At 40.2% G+C, this 27,010-nt stretch overlaps 1 protein-coding gene across 1 annotated transcript; it reads right to left on the minus strand.

The window, feature by feature from the left end:
• Positions 1-27,010, minus strand: CYSLTR1 (cysteinyl leukotriene receptor 1). The gene is made up of 3 exons (XM_037060302.1): positions 26,531-27,010; positions 5,521-5,606; positions 1-1,300 (listed from the first exon to the last, which is right to left on the minus strand). Exon 3 carries the CDS (start codon positions 1,271-1,273, stop codon positions 251-253), a length of 1,023 nt encoding a protein of 340 aa, XP_036916197.1. The 5' UTR covers positions 1,274-1,300; positions 5,521-5,606; positions 26,531-27,010; the 3' UTR covers positions 1-250.

Here is a 27,010-nt window from a genome sequence, read left to right on the forward strand (position 1 = left end):
CCTGTGCTCAATCCACTGAGCTACCAGCCAGGTGATTTAGTTAATAGTTGGGGACTGAAATTTTAACACTTAAAAATACTTTTAGGATCTATTTTAATGTGGATGCATGAATGAGATAAATTTATAGGCACACACCTAGTTAAGTATTTGTCAATTATTAATGGAAATCATCATTTTTATTGTAATTATTTGAGAAAATACTTGCTGAGGAAACTATATTTCATTGATTTGCATCAGAGATGGGTTTATACTATTCTTTACCTACTTCATCTTCTTTTTCCGGCAATGAGACCTTCTTCTTGGGTACATACGTCATGCTGGACTGAGAATGCTTTCTAAATGTAGACAGCCTTCTCCTAAAGTTCCCCCCCGAAAAGAAATACAGGAGAGGGTCAAAACAACAGTTTGATGCAGCCAGAGACAAGGTTATGACCACTGACTTTTGCATTCTAAGAACAGAATCACAAGGTTTAGTTTCATTGTACAAAAAGTGAAGGTGAATGGTACGTTGAATATGATATGGCATGAAGCTGATCAAAAAGGCAGCCGTCACAATTATAATCATTCCTACAGCCTTTTTGCGACTTGGTAGATTTTTCTGCATGGAATTCTTTAGCAAAGTCAAAATGATCATCGTGTAACAGACAATTATAATGATAAAAGGAATGAGAAACCCAACAAGCAGTGACACGTAATGCAAGATGAAAACGTGATTCTTAGTTTGATTGTCCTGTGGGGGCTCAAAGCACTTGGTATTATTTTTCTCATCTTTGTAACTTTTGGACATTAAAAATGGAGAACTGGTCAAAATCACAAAAATCCAAATGCTAGCACACACAAATCTGGCTTTTTTCTCTGTCACCAAATTAATATTCTTGACTGGGAAAACAATAGCAATGCACCGGAAAAAGCTCATGGCGGTCATGAAGAAGATGCTACAATAGAGGTTGACATACAAGGCATAGGTGCTGAGGCGACACAAAATGTCACCAAAGAACCACATGCCTTTGTGAACATAATAGACCACGCGGAGAGGCAGTGTACACACACAGAGTAGATCTGATACCGCTAAGTTAATCATGTATATTTGGAAGGCTGACTTCTCGTGGTATGTTCTTATGAGGACATAGAGCACAAAGCCGTTGCCAAAGAAGCCCACAATGGAGATCATAGAATATATGGTGGAGTACACTTGATTGCGGAAGTCTTCAATAGAGCCATTGCACATGTTATTGCTGGCAGAGGATGCTGTCAGGTTTCCAGCTCCATCCATGTTTTTCTAGGAATGTCTGCTCGGTGCCTACAATATATAGACACATGTATTTATAAAAGGCTTGTCAATTTTTACCAGACCATAAATAACAGGAAGTACTAAGGTCTCACTTTATAGTGTCACTCTGTATGCATTTTGAGCATGGCAGGAAGCAAGGGTGGGGGGACAATGAGGAGGGATTCAGCTGCACCTTGTCCCCAGGAGAAGCACTCTTTTATCTTCCCTTTTCTCCCCATGTTTGCCTGATGGACTTCCCCTTAATCTTCAAGACCTAGGTACAATAGTTCTGCTTTTCTTTAAGTATCATTACTCTGGTATTCATCTGTCAATCTACATTTTAAGTGAGTTATTCAATTAGAGAAAAGCTCTAAAGAAAGTAGTTTCATAAATATGAATCTGTGTATCTATTATCTCTGTCTGTCTATTTACCTATCTATGTATCTATGTGTTTATCTATCATCTATTTATTGGAAGAGCACTGAATTCTTTTGGAAAAGAAAATCTGGGTGAAAATGCATGGTTCTACCAAGAAGAGAGCTTAGTGGGTAACATCTGCTGGGTGACGCTCCTACCTAGGAAAAATAATTGGAATTGTTGTTAATGGAACTCCCCAGGGGGATAATCTTAATCTACAATGAGGTTGACTCTGACCACCAAGGCTAGAGACATTTCGGAAGCCATGCAGTTATTTTAGTGAGGAAAATACTTGCATGGAGGTAAAATGCATTTCTAAAATCTGTGCCATAACTTAAATCTCTGAGGAAAGACACAGCGTAACTAGTTGGAATATACCATATTTTGCCGTGTATATTGGGCATTCGTGTTTTTGGCCCAAACTTTCAGGAAAAACTGTCTTTCATTATAATTTTTATTTCAATTTTTATTTATTTATATTAGATACTTGTTTTTGGCATTATAAAGAAATTTTAGCATTAAACATGTTATAGCACAAGAAATTTTATGCAACAAATAATTACAAAACACAAGAACAGATACAAGGTATTTCAGGTACTACCCATGTATAACGCACATCGTTATTTTTCCCTAAAAAATATGGCCAAAAAAGTACGCATTATACACAGCAAAATATGGTACTTTGTGAGTATATTGTTGTTGCTTTCATCCTTGTCCTCCTCCTAGACTCACACTCAAAACCTTCCTGTTGGACGATACACGATCATTTCTTATAGCAGGAAGTTGTTTCTTAATCTAGTTTAGTTCGATCATATCAGGACAGTTAATCGGGGCAATCAATAAGCTCTGATCAGATAAAAATGGGGGTAAGATCGTGTTGGAAGGAGTGATTTCTTTAATATTCTTCCAGATTCTTTTCTTTTATTCTTTGGGAAGAGGGGAGCAATTCATCAATATATAATATGGTGGATAACGTTCAATTGAAGTTTAACTCATTGGCCTTTTACAAAGCTCTTGCTCTGTGGTAAGAGAGGAGTTAGAGTTCCTAAGGTGACAGGACCGCTCATGCATGCAAGAACTGCTAGCAATGGAGGAGAGTGATCTTGTGTCTGCATCAGGGACACAGAAACAGACAGCTATGGTAGTGGTTGTAGGTGGGATACAACTTCAGGCTCACTACTGCTAGCAATTATATTTGTTGCAAAGATGTGTCTGCCATCCATCCATCCAGGCTAGTTCCACAATTCCTGTTCATTAAAAATGCTATTATTTTCACCAAGAACTGTTGGTATATGATAAAACCTTGAAGATGAATCATTCTGAGGGTGGACATCATAATACAATGGAGAAAATAATGAGTCCACTACTCCCAACCCCTGCCTTATTTTCCAGTTTGCTTTCTAGTTACCTCTTTCATCATTTGTTCTCTGAAGTCTGGTGTAATCAGGAAAGGGAAACTGCCTAATCATAATTGAAGCTTTTTTCGTTAGCCAGATTGGGTTTTCCCCCAAAAGAGCAGTGTTACGTTGTGAAGCACTAGATGGTGCTGTTGGGATTTTTGACATAGCCTTTGTTTTATGTACCACACTCACAGGACACTCGATAATTACCATCTCTCCTTCCTATCACCATTGACCTTCACTATACCCTGCCATGAACTCTTTCCAGAATAATTTTCCATACATAATACCTCCCAATTATGTCACATCCTTGCTCTAAAACCTTTACCGATCCCTGAGTGCCTGAATTTTATTCCAGAATAAAATTCACATTCCTTGGCCCAATTAAGGCTCTTTACAATTAGCTTGCAGGTAAACTTTCCTAGCTTCTTGTCTCACTTCTTCCTCTTGCATACCCTCAATTCAATGGAACAACTATTCTACAGTTCCAGGGACATTTTCTACATGTTTTTTCCCACCTGTATATCTTCATGGATTTCTTCTACTACAAATGCCCTTTTCTCCAACTATGTGCAAAAGCTACCGTCCTTCAGCTTAAATGATACCTTCTTGACAAAGGCTTTCCTTACCGTCCCTCCAAAGTAATTTCTGTATTTTTTCTTGCTTAGGAACTTCAAATTTATCTTGCAGATCAGTGATTTGTATGCATATATTATGTCCCTTCACAGACCATCTGTATACTACTACATGAGAAGGCACTGCGCACAGGGCTAACACAGATGTACCTTGACCATAAGTGCTCAATAAATTTAATTGAGTGAATGAGGAAATGAAAGATGAAACAAGTTTGTGATTTCCAATGATTCGCATTTGAAATCACTTAGAGTTATCTTTTCATTCTAATATAATTATTGGGTTGGCCAAAAATTCATTTGGATTTTTTTTGTAAGATGGCTCTAGTGGCACTTAGTTGTCTTTAACTTTATTTGAAACAATTCCATTAGATTGTATTGTGACAGCTGTCATATCAGTGTGCACTTAAAAACAATCAAAATTGGTGAATTTTTATGTAGCCATTTTAATACTGAAGATGGAAGAAAATGTGCAACATTTTCAGCATATTGTGCTTTATTATTTCATGAAAGGTGAAAACACAGCTGAAACTAAAAAAAAGACTTATTCAGTTTATGGAGAAGGTGACGTGACTGATCGAAGGTGTCAAAAGTGGTTTGTGAAGTTTCATGCTGGAGATTTCTCAATGGATAATGCTCCATGGTTGGGTAGATGAGTTGAAGTTGATAGTGACCAATCAAGACATTGATTGATTGAGAACAATCAACATTCTACCATGCAAGACATAGCCAACATACTTACAGTATCCAAATCAGTAAGGTTTTTGGTGAAAATGAAAAATGTGTCTTTTACTTTATAGAAAAAAACTAAATGGACTTTTTGGCCAATCCAATGAAAAGCTTCCCAGCCTCAGAGCTTACAGTGGCTCTGTTAAGTACAGTTGCTTCCTAAAGTATTGAGGAAGGCAGTAAAGTCATACAGAGTAATACAGAGTAATCATTTGTTTATTAAATATTATAAGTACATTTGAAATGCCCAGATCATTGAATGAAATATGCCAAATAAAACTGATTAAAAATTAATAAAAACAAAGAAACAGATGATCTTTAGTCCCATTAATAAACTTTCCAGTTCTCACAGACCAAATTAAGATTTCCAAGTACTCTCTACATTAAGGTTCAATTGTTTATTTATAACTAAGTCAAATTAATGACTTATATTGGGTCATTAAAAAGACTGTAAAACTCTCAAACAATAAATCCTAGTGGGGTAGGCATCATTTAGTTCATCCAAGCCATTCATTTTACAGATGGTGGCTTTGCTGGTCTTAAATAGCATTTAATTCATTTTTGTGGCCTTACTGTGATCCCCCAATAATGAGACCCACACTATGTGGAGACAGAGATGTCTAATACCCCATTCTTGCCCTGAAGAAGCTGTCCTGGCTAGTGTGGCTCAGTGGATTGAGCGTGGGTCTGTGAACCAAAGGGTTACCGATTTAATTCCCAGTCAGGGCACAGGCCTGGGTTGCAGGTCAGGTCCCCAAGTTGGGGGTGTGCGAGAGGTAACTGCACACTGATGTTTCTCTCTTTCTCCCTCCCTTCCCCTCTCTCTAGGTAAAAAGGAAAAAAAAGAAGCTCACAGTGTTGTGGGGTCAGCAGTGATGGCTCAGTATGAAGAGGTTACAATACAGTATGGTAAGAGCTGTCTTAGCACACAAGAAATAGGTTATTAACTGATTAATATAAACAAGCAATAAACATAAATAAAATTAATTTTCGTGTGGATGATAAAGGGAGTTACTTTGATAAGATACTTTGTAAGCTGAAAAAAACAATTATTTAGAAAATGGAGCCATACCTCTTTGTGGCACTTTGGCACTTTTTGAGAAGGGATCTGGTTTGTGGTCAGTGCCTCTTCTGTTGTAATATCAGGTGAAGCCTAAACTGAAATGATAAGATTGAAAAGGAAGTTAATGCCATTAGAAGCCGTCCATTAGAAGGGTCATGGGAGCTTAGCAGCCTTACATGCAGATCCAAGTGAGTAATGGGATATCAGATCTCTATGGACAAATTTAGGACTTGTTGGAGTCTATGCTGCATTCTTTTATCTTCATCCACTTTGACATCCCCAGGGGCAAAGCTTGGAATACAGACCAAGGCTCACCACAGATGTTTGCTTCTGTGTGCGTGTAGCCTCGCATCTAAAGATGAACACAGTATTATAAAAATCCTCTTCACTCTGAAACCATGGTATTTTCCCTATTTTCTCTTCTAAACAGTTTTTAAATAAAGTTCAAAGGGGAAATAATTTAGGAGTTCATATCCTAGGGTCTAGGTTTCTAAGAGGAGTTAGAACATCAAAAATATGAAGTATATCTGTCTGGGATGGCTTAGGGACAGTTTTCCCTGAAGGGAGGATGACTTAGAGGACCTTGGACTCTTCTCCCTGAAAATTATTTAGATGACTAGTATACCTTTGGAGATCAATTACTTCATAGTTTGTATAGTTAACTTCATGAGTGTATCTCTCTTCTTTTCCATTAAAATGTATCATAAAGTCCAGGACTCACAGACATGGACAACAATGTGGTGATTGCTTGGGGGAGCAGGACATAAGGGGGCTAAATGGTAATGCAAAAATATATATAATAAAGATTAAAAATATCCAACAATGTATAATACATCTTCAAGAAATGAGCAGAAAGGCTTTCTTGGAACAGCAGCAACCTGAACATTTTCCTTTTAACTTTGTGCCACCCTATGGCACCTTTCATTCCTGTTCGCAGAAACGGCAGAGGTTACCACTTTTCGCTTATCTGTGCTCTTAAGTGCCAATAAAATAAACATCTTCCTCTAGTTTATTCTTAGCGACTATGAACAGGCTGGGACTTTCCAAAGGAACTCTATTAAAAAAAAAAAAGGAAACCAAGAGGAAAATAAAGAAAATGCAAATAAAAAAATGAAAAAATAAATGAAACAGATACGTTTTAAAACTAGGAGCCTGAATTCACAACTACAATATCGCTGTTTGAGTCTACTGTGCACTCATAATTATTTTTCATATCTTCAATTTCTTTTTTAAATATATTTTATTGATTATGCCATTACAGTTGTCCTATTTCCCCCCTTCATTCCCCTCCACCCTGCACACCCCCTCCCCCTCCATTCCCCCCTTTAGATTGTATCCATGTGTCACAAGTTCTTTAGATTCTATATTTCCCATACTATTCTTGCCCTGCCCCCTGTCTATTTTCTACCTACTGTCTATGCTACTTATTTTCTGTACCTTCTCCCCACTTCTCCCCGTCCCACTTCCCTGTTGATAACCCTCCACATGATCTTCATTTCTATGATTCCGCTCCTGATCTAGCTGTCCTCTTAGTTTGCTTTTGTTTTAGGTGTGATTGTTAATAACTGTGAGTTTGCTGTCCTTTCACTGTTCATCTTTTTTATCTTCTTTTTCTTAGATAAGTCCCTTTAACATTTCATATAATAAGGACTTGGTGATGATGAACTCCTTGAATTTGATCCTATCTGAGAAGCACTTTATCTGCCCTTCCATTTTAAATGAAAGCTTTGCTGGATAGAGCAATCTTGGCTGTAGGTCTTTGGATTCCATGACTTGGAATACTTCTTTCCAGCCCCTTCTTGCCTGTAAGGTCTCTTTTGAGAAATCCCCTGACAGTCTGATGGGAACTCCTTTGTAGGTGACTGTCCCCTTATCTCTTGCTGCTTCTAGGATTCTCTTCTTCATATTAATCTTGGCTAATGTAATTATGATGTACGTTGGTGTGTTCTTTCTTGGGTCCAACTTCTTTGGGACCCTCTGAGCTTCCTGAACTTCCTGGAAATCTATTGCCTGTGCCAGATTGGGGAAGTTCTCCTTTATTATTTGTTCAAATAAGTTTTCCACTTGCTCTTTCACTTCCCCTTCTGGTACCCCTATAATTTGGATGTTGGAGTGTTTAAAGATGTCCTGGAAGTTCCTAAGCCTCTCCTAATTTTTTTGAATTCTTGTTTCTTCATATATTTCTGTTTGGTCATTTTTTTCCTTCCTTCTGGTCCACTCCCTTGATTTGAGTCCAAGTTTCCTTTCCATTACTATGGGTTTCCTGTGCATTTTCCTTCACTTCAATTAGTTTAGCCTTCATTTGTTCCTCTAATTTATGACTAAAATCAACCAGTTCTGTGAGCATCCTGATCACCAGTGTTTGGAACTGTGCATCTGAGAGGTTCTCTATTTCTCTGTCGCTTAGAGTTATCAGCTCTGGGGCTTTGAGCTGTTCTTGAGCCATAATGTTTTGGTCTATTCATGCCTGTTCTGTATGAAGGGCAGAGCCTTAGGTGTTCACCAGAATGGGGCAACCCAGTGGCTGGATTGTGATGCTGTATGTGGGGGCGGGGTCAGAGAAGGGCAATGGCATTTGTTCCACTCTCTCTGGAATTTTGGTTCCCTCTGCTGCTTCCCGCAAGCAAACTGGGTCCCTCTGGTGCTGGCTCCTGGGTGTGTAAGCCTATGCACCCTCCAGGACCCTGTGGGTCTCTCCAACAAACTCTCTGTGAGCCTGGGAGCTTCCCCCGGCACCTCGACCCCGAAAGTCTTTCCAGTTGGTGCTTTCAGGCTCTAATTGCCGTCACTGGGGCCCTAACCTGAGCAGTCTGTCTCACTGCTCACTCCTTCGCCTGGTTTATCTGTGCGCGAATGTGTGACCGCAGTCAGCCAGCCGCCTTGCACCCTCACACCTGGGATCCACCAACTGTCGCCTGCCCTCCTGGGTCAGTGTGGCTGATTTTTCCTGCCTGACCCCAATCCACCAGCTGCTGACTCTGTCCCTCTTACCAGTCTGGCTGAATGGTTTGTTGTTGTCAGACTTTGGTACAGTTCAATTTTCTGTGTTTTGGTTGCAGTTTTAAAAAATATTTTATTTATTTATTTTTAGAGAGAGGGGAAGGGAGGGAGAAAGAGAGAGAGAAACATCAATGTGTAGTTGCCTCTCACATGGCCCCCACTGGGGACCAGGCCTGCAACCCAGGAATGTGCCCTGGCTGGGAATCAAACTGGTGACCCTTTGGTTCCCAGCCTGCACTCAATCCACTGAGCTACAGCTGCACTCAATCCACTGAGCTACAGCAGCCAGGACTTCTGGTTGCATTTTTGTTACTAAAACTTTGTTGTCTTTAAACTTGGTTGTGCAAGGAGGCACAGTGTTTCCACCTATGCCTCCATCTTGGCCAGAAGTAAGATCTTCAATTTCTTTTTGCTCTCTGAACTTTCCCACCTTCTACAGTTAAGGAGTTGGCATAGGTAACCTATTACTAGCAGTCTGGGTGAAGAATGGGTCGTAAGTGGAAAACAGAGTTGGCTTTTATATTTTGTTACTCAGGCAGTAAACCTTTTTTAAAAGCTCATCCCAGGTCTCTGGAATCGATAAAGATACACTAACTGAATGTCGAATGAAAAAATCCTTTCTAATCCTGGAATTATGTGATTGCACTCATCTCTATGGAGAGAATTAACTTTGGCTCTTTGACTGTTTTGTGTTTAGACAAACTTATATTTCTCCCTAGTGTGGGAAGAGAAACAAAGTTAATGAATTTCCAAGGCCCAACTATGAGAAGTTTAATCTTATTAGGCCCATATACTCATTAACCATATCCGTTGTAGCTGTGTACTTACAGTGTGGTGCACTTGTTACATTGTCTAGGTAATTGCAGTTGTTTCCTCAAGTTTGGGGTCCTGACCTGTCTCCTATGCTTCCCTTGGTAAGTTTGAGCTTTGCACAAACTTACCAGGGACTTCGTACTTTCATTCTTTTCTCTTTTTCCTGTTTGGTTTCCTTGAGGACTCTGTCTGTGACAATAGCTTCAGCAGGATTTGACTTCAATTACTTAATTCAGGAGTTATTAAAATCTTTTATTTGGAGAATAGACATTCTCTTTCCATCAGCCCTTTATTTGGAGATATATATATATATATATATATATATATATATATATATACTCTTATTCAGATCTTTTTTGTGTGTGTGTGTGTACACACACACACACACACACACTCTCTTTTTCCATCAGCCCATAACCTCTGTTGAAGGTATAACCTGGTCAAGCTCCAGTGAATGAGGTAAATAAGAGAGCCCAGAGATAATCTAAAAATATAAGGTCTCACTTCATACACCATTCTTTTTACTGTTGCTGCCCTAGAACTCCCTATGCATAGAAAGGACTGTCGTGCTTTCTTAGTGTGGTTCAGGTAGAGCTGATGACCTATGATGGCCTAAGGTGGTCCCCAGGCTGGCATTTTCTATGAAGGGAAGATAGTAGTTGTGCCTCCTTCTTCTTTGTTTCTAGTCAAATGAAAAGTCATTTCTGATCCTCTCAACCCAATGTAATATTTCTCTCTTTTGAAGTCTGATGGCATTTTGTTTGTAGTTTTCTCAGTGATATTCATTTTTTGTTTTGAGTCATAGTCATCTCTGGAGTTATTCAGTTCGAACTTCCTCATTCTTCCCATCTAGTCCCACTTAACTTAAAGGGCAATAATCAGGTCATATTCTTTTTGTGTTTCATGCCTAGTACTGTGCCTTTTAAATGCTGGATGATCTGAACAATCAATTTTATATGTTATTTTATTGATGTCTTATCAATATCAGAGGGAATTCTTGCATAAAGAAAGACAGTGGGCATGGTGGAAATTTTATAGGACCGATAAACACGAGACCTAGATCATACCTCAGGCTATGGTGGATGATTGCAGGATCTTGAGTAAATCACTTCCTCCCAATGCTCTCTTCTCTTATCTGTAATTCAATAGGGTTGTATTGTATGATCTCTGAATTCCCTTGTAGTTTGCCATTCAGTAAATCTATGAACATCAGGGTATATTTTTCCCCTTGATATAGTTTTGATCTAAGGGGGAGGAAAATCAAGCAGGATAAGAGACCTATGGCTTCAATGAAATATAAACTGTCCCACTTTCTAGGGCTCACAGGTCTTTCTCTTAGGCCTAATGCCTGTTGTTTTACAAGTTACATCTCTGCTTCTGGCAATATAGTTACCATTCTTCAGATCTTGTAAGAGAGAAACTCATAAAGTCACCTTAGTTTGTTCCTTTTTATCTCTTGTATAAGATGCCCATCCTGCTAGGTCAGAAAAAACAATCCATCCATCCATATCTTAGCTGACACCTGCAATCTACTTTACAGAGTTTCCAACAGGCTTTGATTTCTTGTTAAAACGACATTCTTTCGGACTGTCAGGCTCCAAATTTATTACACTGTCATCTCAGATGGAAGGAGTGTGATAAAGGGAAGAGGAAAGAACAGAAAGGTGCTGGCAATCTGATCCCTGAAGGCACTGGATAAACTGCAGCTGGGGAAAGCAGCACAGAAGCTGGCAGGGAAGCAGGGATGGATCGGACTCCTTCCCAATTTCACTCCAGTTTCAGCTAAGCTTTACCCAGTTTCATACCTAGTCTTGACATTTTTCCTTTCCATTCTTCTTCATTAATACTGCTCCTTCTTTAGTTCTGGCTTTCATTATCCCACACATAGATGGTGTATAATAATCTCCTACTTCTCCCTTGTACCTTGTATTTTACCATTTTATAATTCCTGAAGATATCTTTCATGCCCGCTTAATATCAGGCTCTTTTTTCTCAAAATCACCTTGCAAACCACTGGCAGACTAGTCATTTTTAGCTCTTGGTTTTGCCCAGTCTTTTTGTTGCTCAAGAGCTAACAAACACCTGTGATTAAGTCCTAACCCTGCATTTCAGGCAACCGTGTACCCAAACTAGTCCTACCCTCCTATCCGATCTTCCATCTCTTGAAGAAAAGTGGTAATGGCAGAGACCACTGACGGGTTACTACATGTAGAAAGAAGAAATGCACTAGTGAGTACTAAGGAGAGCTTAGGGCTCTCAGGAAGAGAGCCTCGTAATAATCTGAAGCATCTTTTTGGATGTGCAGTTATCTCTAAAGATATACTGTAGAATGAAAATGACAGCTTAATTATTGGAATAGGGACTCTAAGAAAAACTTAGTTGAGGAAGAAGGCTACCCCGATATGCTAGTTTAGAATTTTGATTTTTCTTCCCTTGAGTGTAGTATAGTCACTCACCAAAGAAGGTTTAGATCAGTGATTTTGTCCTGAGGCCATGTCTTCTAGCACCACAGTATAACTTCTTCTTATGTAGTCTTGTCCTCATTTAAATGTACCCCTGGTTTCCACCCTACGCATTCCCACCCTGCCCCACCCTGGGCCCACCTCCAGCCTTGCCCCACTAGAATCATTTTTTTGAATAATGAAACATCAATTTTGACCTCATTGTTTATTCAGTCTAAACAAATCATAAACGTTTTTGTTTCCTTAAAAGTAGGATCTCGGGAAGTAGTGAAATATACCTAAAATTTCTTAAAAACCCTAATCAAGGGAGATGCTGGGGTCAACTCTGATCAGCAGGGCAAGAGATGGGAGTTTGTTTGCTTTCTAACAACTGGGCTCTAAAATGAACTTAGATGACCTTCATTCTGGAAGTTGGTTCTAAGAAGATTGTGAGAAAATGTCCAAAAATGGACAAATAAGAGTATCTGCATTAGTCTAAATTTGGAGACTTTACTGATTTTACTTCATTGCAGCAAAAGAAATTACAAATATTTTTACTTGGGAAAGGGCATTCACTTATGTGGGCTATTAAAGGGGCAAGGAACCAAATTCATCTGCATTAGAGGAGAGATATACTTTCCGTGAGTGGCAAGGAGATAAGTGAAAATGCGCACCGAGCCTACTTTGTTTTATAAGATATAGAAAGATAATGCAAACATTTAAAATTAGAGGGAAAACATGCTTTATTTTAAGCATGTTGGTTGGTTTTATTTTAGGCATGTTAGTTGGTTTTAGGAAATATCGCTTTTCGAAAGGTAGATATGGTGTTCAGGGAGTGGCAGGAAATCTCTTCAGTTTACATTATGGGAAAGCAAGAGCGCTACAGATGTTTAAAACACTGCAAGTCCCACAGTGAGATTATAAACATTGAAATTTTATTTTTAACCTACAGTTTACACTCAGTGTTACTCTGTATTGGTTTCCGGTGGACAGCATAGTGGTTGGACAATCATATACTCACACAATGACTGCCCCTGATATTTCCAGTACCCACCTGGCACCCTGCATAGTTATGACAATATTAGTGACTATACTCCCCAGGCTGTGCTTTACATCCCCGGGGACTATTTTGTAACTGCCGATCTGTACTTCTCAATCCCTTCACCTCTTTCACTCGGTCCCCCAACCCTCCCCCATCTGGCAACTGCTAGCCTGCTCTCTGTGTCTAGGAGTCTTTTAATTTTGTCCATTTATTTTGATCTTTACATTCTGCATGTACATGAAGTCATATGGTGTCGGTCTTTCTCTGACAGACTTATTGCCTGACTCACAGTCCAGTGCTATGTTAATTACACCACGCTGCTACCGTATTTTTTGACCATTAGATGCACCTAGGTTTTAGAGGAGGAAAATAGGAAAAAAAAATTTGAAGCAAAAGATGTGGTAAAATAGTTAATAACATAAATAACACAGGCTGCCGCATCCCCCATGAGCCAGGCAAGCTACATTCGGACGATCAGACGCACCCCTATTTCCTCCCACATTTGCTGGGGACAGTGCATCTTATAGTCCAAAAAATATGGGTAAGTTTCAGATTCTATAAGACTGTCACTAAACACTGACATAAGACAAAATCACATACTGGCAAAACCCATGGCAGGTGAACAAACTGTTACATAGAGGACTGTGCAAAAGCCAAGAATCGGTGCATTTCTTTATTCATTCTTTGAGGAAAAGATGGGACTACTGTTAGGTGAATATTAGAAATTATAGCTTTCTTTTTAATTTTCTTGTTTCTCTTCTCTTGAGTCTGTCCTTATCACATAGGCCAAATTATTCATCTCAAATCACAGTTGTGATCTTATCACTTCCCTTAAAAAGGTCTCCAGTGACCTATTAAGTTAAGCTCAAAACATCATTCGCGACTACAAAATATTCTACCTTAACCTTATGGAGTCACTTCCCATGGTTTGTGATTTATTTCAATAACGTTAAGCAGCCTGGGTGTAGGAGAGAAAAGAATGGAAACCCTTAAATTGATATAAGATTGGGTGGTCATAGAGCAAGTGTTACGGGACGGTGGGGTACCAGAAGTTGAAAATGCTGCCTAAAGAATGGTTAAAAGTAAAACCATGAAGTAGTTTAGTAGCCTTGGAGAAAAGGGATGGACCCAGAGACTGGAAGATTCTTGGAGATTTAAGAACCAGTGTAGTAAACATTAAGGGAATGAAAGAAGCAAAGGTCAGAGTGTGTACACTGGAGGTGGAGATTTCAGTTGTGTGCTGATAAGTACGGCTCTAAGTAAAGCCATGGAATGAGTAACCAAAGTGGAACGTGAATGAGTGTTTTTCCAGAAAGATGATCAAGAGAATTTGAAGTCACTTTACTGGGTTGGTTGTTTTACCTGAAAGATGAAGTTACTAGGATTTGGGTTCAAAAGGAAGACTGCAAACCAAATGCCAAAATACTCAGTGAATTATAGAAAAAGAATTACAAGGTCAACAGGTGATGACATTAATAAGGGGGATGAGAAGGTAGCCCAGATACATGACTTTTGTATTATGGCAGAAGGGTCATTGTTTAAAGTGGCACCAGGGAGCCAGGAGACAGACATCCAATCGATTGATTCTCTAGGGCTCACACTGATAGCATGTAGAAAAGTAAGCAGCTTACTTTCTTGTGTATGTTAGTACACATTTTTAAAAATTATGCTTGGCATTTGATATTATATTACTTTCAGGTATATAGCATAGGATAAAATACTTATATAACTTACAAAGTGATCCCTCCTAAGTCTAGTATCCCCTTGACACCGTACATATTTAATCACAGTATTATTGACTGTATTTCCTTTGCTGTCCTTTACATCCCCAGGACTATTTCATAACAGCCGCTCTGTACTTGTTTTTTTTGAAGGTTTTATTTATTTATTTTTAGAGAGGGGAGGAAGGAGGGAGAAAGAAAGAGAGAGAAACATTTTGATCAGTTGCCTCTTGCATGCCCCAAACTGCAGACCTGGCCTGCAGCCCAGGCATGTGCGTTGACTGGGAACCAAACCAGCCACCTTTACGTTCACAGGCTGATGCTCAATCCACTGAGCCACACCAATTTGTACTTCTTGATCCCTTTACACTTTTCACTAACCCCCAAATCCCCTCCCACCTGGCAACCACCAGTTTGTTATAAGCAGCTTACATTTGATGGGAGGGACACAGTTTCTATTAGAGCAAAGAGGTGATGGGAGAATTATTTGAAGAGGTTTAGGATGGACTAGAACTGACTTATGATGGGAATATGGGTCCAGAGAACAAAGTGAGGAAATAAAGGGTCAGTAGAAAGATTAGACATGGAAGGAAGAATTAGGAGGCAGGAAGTACAGGGTGTTCTCAGGATGATAGAACCTTGGAAAGCAGTAGATCACAGAGGTCAATGGTTCAACTACAGAATTCGGTTTTCTGTTTTTACTTACTTCATGTTTCTACTTCTTTTGACTTTTTCTTTGAGTAATTTCTGCATTTGCCTAATGTCTACTACTAAATTATATGCTTTTTGAAGACAAAAACTAGATCTAAATAATATGAATAGTTTCTGGAGAACCTAGCAAGATATATGGCATTTGCTGTCCAATGAGTGTGTTAAATCAGACTAACTCATTTCAAAATTACTTTATTGAGGCACATTAGATCTTATAGTTCATTTATTATATAGCTTTCTTATTTTCCTTTGGTGTAATTTTGAAATAGTTAACAGGGATTTTTTCCCCTAGAACAGCTTAACCAAAGCAAAAAATACAACTCTTATGAGAGCTAAATTAAGCTTCTTGTTTCCCATCCAACTAAAACCATGTGCAAGCCTGACAGCAGAAGTATGATTTGTAAATATGAAAAGGGTCCCATAGGTTCAACTAGATTCCTTGAGAACTATGATTAAATCTTTTTTTCATGTGTTCTTCTTCCTATTTGACTTCCCCTTATACGTCTACATGCTTCCTCTAGAGTGTTTCACATAGCAGGAACATCATGGATGCCCAGTGAAATTCTAGGCCATTCTCTTTTCTGAAAATATTATTGACCCATGCTAGTAAAATGGGCCCTTTGTTAATAATCCAAGAATAGATGCCATTTGGAGCTAGAAGTGATCTTGGAGATACTGTTCCAATGAATCTTTGCATCTGAAAAAACTGAAACCTGGAGATGATAGTAGAGTAAAGGTGACTTGCTCAAGAGCACATAGCTAGTAATAGGACTGAGACTAGACCCGAGGCATTCCGGTCGTCTGTCCAGTTCTGTTCCTGTACTGCTGCTGCAAAACGAGGTCTTCTTCTTTTTTTTTTAAAGATGTTATTTATTTGTTTTTAGAGAGGGGAAGGGAGAAAGAGAGGGAGAGAAACATCAATGTGTGGTTTGCTGACCCTTTGGTTTGCTGGCCGGCACTCAGTGCACTGAGCCACACCAACCAGGGTTACCAGCTCTTCTTTTTTATCTCCCTTGTCAATGACAGATTTTTCAGATTTGTCAAAGGGGTTGTCAGTGAACCCAACATTTTTGACATGCAAATGTTTGGGGTTCAACTTTTTGCTTCTCTCCTTTCTCCTCAAGAACTTATCAACTGCTATAATATAAAAAGATCATTTTCACGTGGATGACTCAATAATCTCTGGCTTAGCCACAAAATACTCACCTGAACTTCATTTATTTTTTCAAGATTTTGTTTATTAATTTTTAGAGAGAGGGGAAGGGAGGAAGAAAGACAGAGAAACATTGATTGATTGCCTCTGCATGGCCCTGGACTGGAAACTGAACCCACAACCTAGGCATGTACACTGACTGGGAATCGAACCCTTGATCTTTCGCTTTGTGGGATGACCCCCAACCCACTAAGCCACATGAGTCAGACCTCACCTGAACTTTATTCTCTCATTTTCAACTGCCTGTTATATTACTTTTCTTGGATCACATGCCTTGTTCTCAGTTTCAAATGCTTATTGACAAATATAGGTATTTCCCTCCAAAATCAACTTGTCCAACTGATTTTTCTTTTCTTTTTTCCATGGACATGAATAATCTTCTAGTCATTCAGGCACAGAACCTGGGAGTCATATTTCACGCCACTCCATCCTAACCTCATCCTTCCCATGTACATTCCAAGTTTTGTTCAGTCTTTTATTACAGTATCTCCTGATTCTCTCTCTTCCACCAACTTAGTTCAGCATTCTTATCTCATCATGCTTTGGCTAGTTGAAGATACTTGAACTATGCATCTTCTTTCACCCTTACATCAGAGACGTGAACTTGGCACTTTCCTACTGATAATTCAAGATTCAAGTTGAAGTTATTCTGCGCAAATGCTCCCTTGTTCGTAGTTCTCTTATTTTTCACAGTGATATAATAACTCTTTTAGCTTACACATGTCATACCCATTTAGATGGTGAGCCCATTCATGACAGCAGGTCTGTTTTATTAATTTTTGCTCCCTTTCTCTCCTAATGAGCAGCTTTGGAAGAGTAACTCTGTGTCATGAGGTGCTTTTGAGTAGTAGAGTATTTAACTTCCTGGGGTGGGGGTCTAAAGGGTTGAGGGAGGAGCATGCTTTTTGTGTGGAAATGTAGGTGTTATTGTGCAAGGGTCTAGATAATCGTGTAAAGTGGAAGTGAAATGTGGACACCTCTAGGAGGGTAGGGTCTGTTAACAAACTCAAAAAAATCAGAAAGAGTATAGGGGAGCATAACTTGTGAATGGACACTTTACAAATCACTGGAGAAGAAAGAAACATGGCTGGGAAGATGAATGCACACATTTAGGACGAAATAGGAGTCAAAGAGCTTAAAACAAACAAACCAAAAAAAGAAGACCAAAATAGTCTGGTGAGGCTCAAGGAGAGTTTAAAAGTGGCCTCAGCCAAGGATTGATAGAAGCTAAAGACTCAAGGACGTGTCTTACAATTGGCCTGGGTGAAACTGATAATGCTTGTTTTTGAATTCAGCCAACTGGAGAGACGGAGAGATCAAATTAGTATTTGGATGTAGTTTTATGACTCTATTAAGTTGAATCACCCTCTTAAGGCTTCCTTTACCTTTCTAGTAAATGCTAGCATGCACCAGATGGTCTGCACGTGTTGGCTGCGTGCCAGCAGGGGTGGGGTGATAAGGGCAAGCACCAAAGCAAAAGAGGAAGTGGGGGAGCTTGCAACCCAGGGCTCAGTCTTCTAAGGCCGATACTTCTTCCACTTTTGCTGAGCAGTGGCAAGATGCAGGAAATGCAGCTTTCATGAGAGTGCAGCCCAGTGGGGCCCTACTGTATTTGGTCAACTTCCCGATGTCCTTTTTCCTATTTTCTGTGTATCCTATTATTGTCAAATACAAAAGTTAGTTGTGCTGTTCATCCTATAAAGCTGAGCTCAGGGAGGTGAGAGACTGAGGGACAATGTCCCCTCCAAGCTTTCTTGTTGTATAATGAATGAATAATATTGTAAGACATTTAAAGTGATAATCTGATGTATGTCTAGCTTGTGAAGGGTTTCTCTCCAAGTAAATTAACTGGGACAATGTTTTATTAGTTTTTTGATGCAGCAGTTATTTGTTGGGTGGATATATGAATGGAGAATCAGCAAATATGAGTATTTTGGGAACTAGGAAGCACTATACAAATGTGAATTTGTATGGTTTTCTTTCCTCCTCATACTAGGCTGAGCTCAGGTTCCACTTTCTGACACCAACTTTGATGGCCCCATTCCCTGCTTGCATCTCTATTCTTTGAACTTGTATTTTGTTCATTATTGCACTTATATCTTCCTTGTATTGTATTTTTTAAAAAAAGATTTTATTTATTTATCTTTAGAGGGGAAGGGAAGGAGAAAGGGAGAGAAATATCAATGTATGGTTGCCTCTGGTGCATCCTCTGCCTGGAACTGGCCTGCAACCCAGGCATATACCCTGACTGGGAATCGAACCTTAAGTAGCTTCATTGTCTGGGACAGAGAAAAGGAGTCCAGCCTTTTCACTTTCTTAATCTCTGTGAATGCAATGCCTAGCCTATCACAATGGCTTCGCACATAGGAAAATGGGAAATAGATATTAGTAGAGTGATCGGATGTTGACTGACTGGAGCAAAAACACACACAATATCCATGGGGTTTTAATCTCCAAACAACCAGGCTTGTACTAATGACCCCAGTGGCTTTCCCTCCACGTAATGAAAGATCTCAGGGAAAGGAGTAGAAAGATCTTCCTGCCATCGCTGCAGCCTTATTATCACAATAAGTAGCCTTTTTGTTTGGCATTTTCAGCGATATGCTTAGCAGCGTTCTCACTGAGGTTAGAAACTACAGGGAGCTGATATGGCATTTCTGGCGGTTCTCAGATGTTTCTTCTCTAGTAGCTTATTCATCCCTTAGGGGAGGGAGAGTATCACACTCATCAAATTGGGCCAGTCTGTTGTCAGTGGGAGTCCAAATACAGGAGAATGTCACAGTCCAAATGCACTTGGACTGTGTCATTCACAGGTCATTACGCAGTGTGCCCCTTGCATAGTACTGTGACACAAATATTTATCCTGTGCAATCAGAATAAAGCAATGTATAAGAACTGACTTGAAGGGAAATACAAGTCACAAAATGGCAATAGTGATCTTGAGGAGTACATGCGTGTGCGTGGGAGTGCACAGTGGAAGAGAGTTCTATCCTTAGCCTAGATGGTAGAAATATGTAACAGGCAGCTAACATACCTTTGAACTTGGAAAGCACTACCTTCTTCCAGGGATACCTGTGTAAATCTCTGTCTCATTACCAGAGACTTGGAATCCCTGTAAGTTCTGCTCACAGCCAACTCTGAGGACTGTCCCTAACTTCTTGGTATTTAGATGCCTGCATCTTGGAAGCAAAATAATTATTCCTTACAGGGGTGTCCAACCTTTTGGCATCTCTGGGCCACATTGGAAGAAGAAGGGTTGTCTTGGGCCACACATTAAATACATTATGACATGTAATCACACAAAAAATCTCATCATGTTTTCAGTAAATTTACGATCTTGTGTTGGGTCACATTCACAGCCACCCGGGACCGCATGTGGCCCGTGGGCTGCAGGTTGGATATCCCCGGCAGGAGATTGCTTTTGATTGAAGGTCTTCATCCTAAACTAGAATTCAAATTTAGGTTAAATAGAAAGGGTAACCGATTTGAAATGAAAAGAAGCTTTTAATATCTTCTGAGGCCTGAACTGCATAGGAGCTTTGGAATAAGTGCATAGGAGAGATGCTGGTGGTATTATTGTTAGCTTCCTTCCATGTACTGTGTTGAATCCATGACAACACCAAAACAGCCCTATGTAAAAAGAGGCAGTCGATATCAAGTAGATGATAAATCTCAAGTTTTATATGTCAGACATCTCAAAATGTGATTCTAAACTGGGTATCTTTCCTTTTTAGGATGAAAAGAAAAGAAAGCCCGCGTATACCAGGGCGCTGTAAGTCTCGACCTCGGCTCCATTTCCTTTTCCATCAGCTACATTTCAGTGGGAGCTCAAAGGCCCGGCATATACTGATTCCACAAACACTTTAAATAAGGTAGTATTTTATTCATCAAAAAGAAAACCAACTCTGCATTTAAGTGCTCAAGGGTCTCGATTTACTCTTCTGTTTTGTCTCTTTTCCCTGATTTCTAGCAGGGCCCCTTCCTGACTTCTCCTAAATATTTATTGATATTTCTTTCTCTTTTCTTTCATATGAACTTCCCTTAAATACAGAGGCAAAACTGGTGGGACACAAGGAATGGAGGTATGATAGGATCGAAATGAAATGAGGAAGCAAGGTAGAAGAGTTTTAGGGTGCAGAACTTATATAGAAATAGTGGTCTTTTCCCCCAACCTATAAGGAGTTCTCAGTTGAAAGCAAAAAGGATCGTCCGTTGATGGTGCCTTAGCACCAGTATTGTAACATGGATTAATGGACTTAAGATGTCTAAATTTATAATCTGGTTAAACGGCATTCTTTGTTGCCTTTTCTGGAAGGATAATGATATTCGATTCCCCACTATGAGTTTATTAGACCTCTTCGCAGTTGTATTTCCTCAGTGCAAATCAACACATTGACATTCTGAGTCAAAAGTGACTCATGAGTCACTTTTGTGGGGTTGATTGGCAGGAATATGACCCCTGCAAGTTGACTTACCCTGAACGAACTGGAAAAGCTGTTTCTCACTGCCTTTCAAATCATACCATGTAGACACCTATGTAGCCTGCAACCCAGATAACATTGGTGTGAGACACAGACATGACTATGTCTGCATTTCATTGAGAGACACGTGCACTATACCTACCTATATACTCTGGGAACATGATTTGTATTATAACCAAATCTGTGGTTGGACAAATGGCTTTCGCACAGTGAATGTTATGTTCTATTCAGAACTTTTTGTAACAATCATTTTGGTCCTTAGCATTTAATTCTAAGAACAGTGGGCTTAATGGAAACAATAACTAATGAATAAAGGTGGGTTGTGTTGTCACAGAGACACCTGTTAATTATTGTAGTCCTTTCAAAATTCACATTGAAGCTTGCACAAGTATTGGACAGTTAGTGGTAACCAGAGGGTTGGATCTTATGACAGGCCCTAAGATTTGGATGGAATTGCCGATACTTGGAGTAAGGTCCCCAGAGCTGAAGGTATATTTTGGGGGCAGAAAGTAACTGGCCCCACTCCCACCACATGCTGTCAAGCCTATTGTGTATTTCATTCACCTGGAATGGACTTCAAACAAAACCCTTTTAGGTAGTGGTTTGTATTTTCCAGTTTCTTTCATTGTTATACTTATTATCTCAAAAGATCTAAAAATATTCCTATGAGCTTATTACTATAGTTGCTATGTGAGAAAACCCAGCAAAACTGATAGTCGGTAACTGGCTAAAGAACATATAGCTGAGGACTTCCGCCAAGATGGAGACATAGGTGGAAACACTGTGCCTCCTCTCACAACCAAGTTTAAAGTCAACAAAGTTACAGTAACAAAAATGCAGCCAAAACACAGAAAATTGAACTATACGGAAGTCTGACAACAATGAACCATTCACCCAGACCGATAAGAGGGACGGAGCCAGCAGTGGAGCGAGGGTCAAGCAGGAAAGCTCTCCCGACACAGGCACGCAGGCAGCCGTGGGCAGATCCCAGGTGTGGGGTAGCAATGGGCTGACCCAGTGAGAGCACAAGGCAGCAGGCTGACCGCAGTCACATTCGCGTGCAGATAAGCCAGCGAAGGAGTGAACAGTGAGATAGACCACACAGGCCCCAGTGGTGGGAGGCGGCAGAGGGGACTGCCATTGCTTCCGTTTGACCCCACCCCCACATAGAGCATCATAACCCAGCAACTGGGTTGCCCCACCCTGGTGAACACCTAGGGCTCCACTCCTCATATGTGACAGGCACGAACAGTCCAAAATATGGCTCAAGAAGAACTCAAAGCCCCAGAGCCGATAACTCTAAGCGTAGGGAAATACAGAACCTCTCAGATACACAGTTCAAAACATCCTGGTGATCAGGATGCTCACAGAACTGGTGGATTTTAGTCATGAATTGGAGGAACAAATGAAGGCTAAACTAATTGAAATGAAGGGAAATGCACAGGAAACCAATAGTGATGGAAAGGGAAGTGGAACTCAAATCAAGGGGATGGACCAGAAAGAAGAAAAAAAATGATCAAACAGAAATATATGAAGAAACAAGAATTCAAAAAAATGAGGAGAGGCTTAGGAACCTCCAGGATATCTTTAAATGTTCCAACATCCAAATTATAGGGGTACCAGAAGGGGAAGTGAAAGAGCAAGAGGAAAACTTATTTGAACAAATAATAAAGGAGAACTTCCCCAGTCTGGCAAAGGAAACAGACTTCCAGGAAATCCAGGAAGCTCAGAGAGTCCCAAAGAAGTTGGACCCAAGAAGGAACACACCAAGGCACATCATAATTACATTAGCCAAGACCAAAATGAAGGAGAGAATCCTAGAAGCAGCAAGAGATAAGGAGACAGTCACCTACAAAGGAGTTCCCATCAGGCTGTCAGCTGATTTCTCAAAAGAGACCTTACAGGCAAGGAGAGGCTGGAAAAAAGTATTCCAAGTCATGAAAGGCAAGGACCTACAACCAAGATTGCTTTATCCAGCAAAACTTTCATTTAGAATGGAAGGACAGATAAAGTGCTTCTCAGATAAGATCAAATTCAAGGAGTACATCATCACCAAGCCCTTATTATATGAAATGTTAAAGGGACTTATCTAAGAAAAAGAAGATAAAATATATGAACAGTGAAAGGACAGCAAACACACAGTTATTAACAACCACTCCTAAAACAAAAGCAAACCAAGAGGACAGCTAGATCAGGAGTGGAACCATAGAAATGGAGATCACATGGAGGGTTAGCAACATGGGAGTGGGAGGAGGAGAAGTGGGGAGAAGGTACAGTGACTAAGTAGCATAGGTGGTAGGTAGAAAATAGACAGGGAGGAGGGCAGGAATACTATGGGAAATATAGAATCTAAAGAACTTGTGACACATGGACATACATTAAAGGGGGAATGGTGGGGGAGGAGTGTGCAGGGTGGAGGGGAATGAAGGGGGGAAATAGGACAACTGTAATGGCATAATCAATTTCATTTATATATATATAAAGAACACATAGCTGAGCCCTGGCTGGTGTAGCTCAGTGGATTGAGCGTGGGCCTGTGAATCACACGATCGCGGTTCGATTCCCAGTCAGGGTACATGCCTGGGTTGCAGGCCAGTTCCCAGCAGGGGCCAGTTCCCAGCAGGGGATGCATGAGAAGCAACCATACATTGATGTTTCTCTTCCGCTCTCCTTCCCTTCCCCTCTAAAGATAAATAAATAAAATATTTAAAAAAAGAACACATAGCTGATGACAAGGCAAAGCTGGCATGAACTCCCAGTCCTCTAAGGCCATTTCTTTTCCACTGAAATTCAAGCAGCAAGGTGGTTAACAGCAGCCACCAGTAGGTTGCAGGGTTTACACAGGACATTGGCTTGAAATGAAAATTCTCCATGCTGCTTATGTTAGAATAGCTTAGTATTTTTTGAGTGCTAATGGTGTGGATGAAACCCTGTGCTAGTTCTTGTTGGGAAGGGGAGATTTAAAAGAAGAAGTAACCTGATACCCTCCCTCAAGATGCTTGCTATCTTTTGAGAAGAGTTGTATTTCTGTGGTTCTTATTTGTTAGGACCATCTTCTTCCTCTGGCCTGAAAATGTAGGCACTGCATGAATTTCAGTTGTTGGTCCATCTTTTAGATTTTCTAAATTTAACTTTTAAATGTAAATGAGCCATTTATATGACCTTGGCAATCAATCATACTCCCCAAATGTAACTGTGGCCTGTACCTCTTCTCCATCATTCACATTTGGGGCCATTTCTTCCAACCAGTCATAACACATTGCTTTTTGGCACTGGCTGGTGTGGCTGAGTGGGTTGAGTGCCAGCCTGCAAACTGAAAGGCTGGTTCGATTCCCCATCAGGGTACAAGCCCGGGTTGTGAGCCAGGTCCCCAGTTGGGGCAGTGTGAGAGGCAACCACACATTGATGTTTCTCTCCCTGTCTTTCTCCCTCCCTTCTCCTCTCTAAAAATAAATAAATAAAGTCTTTGAAAATAAAAAAGCCCCTAAAAACTATCTGTTCTCAGAGATATTCACCTCAGGTTGGTTACCCTATCAATCAATAAAAAAAGACATTGCTTCTTGGAAATTTTGCCATCTCCTCAAACTCAATAGGTCCAAACAGAACTAATCATATCCTACAATTCCCATTTCTATCCCCAAATTGCCTGTTTCTCGGAAGAGTAGTAGCACCCCTACCCAGATCCCACAGGTTCCAAATTTCAGAGATGTCTCTGACTTTTTTCCTATGCTGCTTGTATCTAATAACTCACCAATTGCCCTCTATTATTCCTTATGAATGTCTCTTGAGTTCCTCTATGGTCTGCTTTCACTGCCGTTCACCTAATCTTGAGCCTCATTATATTCTGCTCTGTTAGTGTTCTCTCATCTACAGTTCTCTCCAGGCATAGTCAGGTTATGAAACGCATCTCCTCAAAATGTTTTTTATCACTTATTCCAAGTTTGCTAATGAGAGTTCCCATAAAAAAGTGCCTGGAATGAAAGGTCAAACAAGCATGTCCTACATTTCTATCCAGATTCATTTTCTGTGATTCCTCAACTCAATTCCTTCATGTAGCCTAATCAGGTACCTTGGTGTGTCCTGCAGGGCCATGTGTAAGTTCCCCAAGGCTAGGGACTAGGCTTGCCTTGCTTGGTGCCACAGACTGTACTGCACGTAATCAACACTTATTTAACTGGATTTCAGTGTATTTGAGAAATCGTAATAAGAACATAAGACATAGAAAAATAGGTCCACATAGAAAAGTAGTGATCCACACAGAGCTTTGTTATCCGAACAGTTGTGATGCTTATCCTTCATGCCATTAGCTTCACAAGGTCCAATATGCCCCTTAAGGATCACTCCCTTAATCCCTTAATCCCAATAATGCAGCAAAGGCAAATTGATAATTTCCTGCACCATGGAAAAATCTTGATTTTTGTATCAGATAAGTAGTTCTTCAACATGTCAAAAGTTTGATTAAAGATAGCAGGGAAAGGGTAGTAGGAAATGAAATTGATAGTTTCCAGTTTAGGAAGACAGAAATGCTGGACTCCAATTGGGACTCAGTCTGCAAACTTTCTTTAGCCTACCATTCTTTTGGGGTTCACGGCTCCCAGCCTAATTGATCTTCTTTGCAGGAACTCATGGGCATGCAGTGCAGTCCCAAGTCCAGGTTTAGTTGCATTTAGTTTTTTAATAATCACCTGATACATATACGGTGCCATGGCCTTTGTCTAGATTTCAAAACAATCAGAGCACTTCAGGGCAGAACCGCTATATTCAAAAGTGAAGGGTTTTCCTTTTTTTAGCTACAAATGAAACCCACCAAGCCATTTGTTTACCCTTAAAAAGAACTTCTTTGCTGTCCAGTATAAAGAATGCTCCTGGCCAATGATTTTGATTGAAATGTATGAAGTGCTGGCTCTGAGTAAACCCACTCTGTGTCATATATGTCTTAAGATGCTACACAGATCATGCAATTTCCTTATATTCATTTATAGTTTTGAGAGCTTTCTATTTTCAGTCTCTAGACCCAATTTGCCAATTTCTAGGTGTGTGGTATGTTTCCAGAATATTTCTCTACTTCTCTGAGTCCCTTTTCTTATTTGCAAAATAGGGATTGTAAAGCTTACCCTGTCTAAATAGCTGTCAGTATGTTACCCTGATATTGACAGGTTCAAGTGGGGTAATGAAGGGGAAACTACCTTGTGAAAATACCAGATAATTCTCCACTTTTTTTTTTTACCTTTAGCTGTCACTATATATTTCCTTTCAACATTGAAGGAAACTGCCGCTACAGATTAGAGAAACTCCATTGAAGCCCTTAAAATAGGATTTGAAAATACTCCTTAACATTTCTGACTGAATTGCAAAGGTGCTGGAGGCTTGGGGAGTGTCCCCTCTGTATTTTGCCGCAATGAGACCCTACCTAGCAGAAGCACGGAGCAACACTTGTTGACAGACTGATTAGATTATCACATTTCTGACCAATAAATAAAGCAGCCCAATTGAAAGCAGGTAGGACAGATCCCCAAGCTCCCAGGAATTTGCTAAAATCAGCCAAATTTGCCTACAAACGGTTCTGGTCCTCTCGTGGAAACATTGATTCTCCTTACCTGCACAGTTTGAGGTTGACACTTTAGGGTCCTTTTGCTTTTGCTCTCAGAAGCAAACTCCAAATCTTCAGTAAATCCAGTGTACCTGTTTCTTGCACAGCTAAGCCGTCATTGGTGATCTGCACAGTGGATCTAAATAATCTGCAGGACCCCGAGAGGGCACTTCATTCACAGGGCGCCTTGGCTGCTCTTCAGGCAGGCTTCCTTGAAAAGATGGGCTGCTGCTGTTTTTAAGAGCTGAGGGGGCAGGGCACATGCTAGTCAATGTATACAGATCCTTCTTCCTCTTTCAGATTGGTCTTCAAACTATTTAAAGCATGGGTGAGTTTGGCTCCTCTGGTGCCAAATGAGGGAGGGGTAGGGTGAGGGAGGGTGGACGAATAGAAACTGGAGACTTGGAGGTTATTGTGTGTGTCAATGAGCTTTTATCCCTAGCGCCAGCAACAGAGTCTTCAGGAAATCACACAGCTGCTCTGATAT

The sequence above is a fragment of the Sturnira hondurensis genome, unplaced genomic scaffold (genome assembly GCF_014824575.4).
Source record: "Sturnira hondurensis isolate 20B ecotype Veracruz unplaced genomic scaffold, ASM1482457v3 Scaffold0011576, whole genome shotgun sequence".
Lineage (NCBI taxonomy): Eukaryota > Metazoa > Chordata > Mammalia > Chiroptera > Phyllostomidae > Sturnira > Sturnira hondurensis.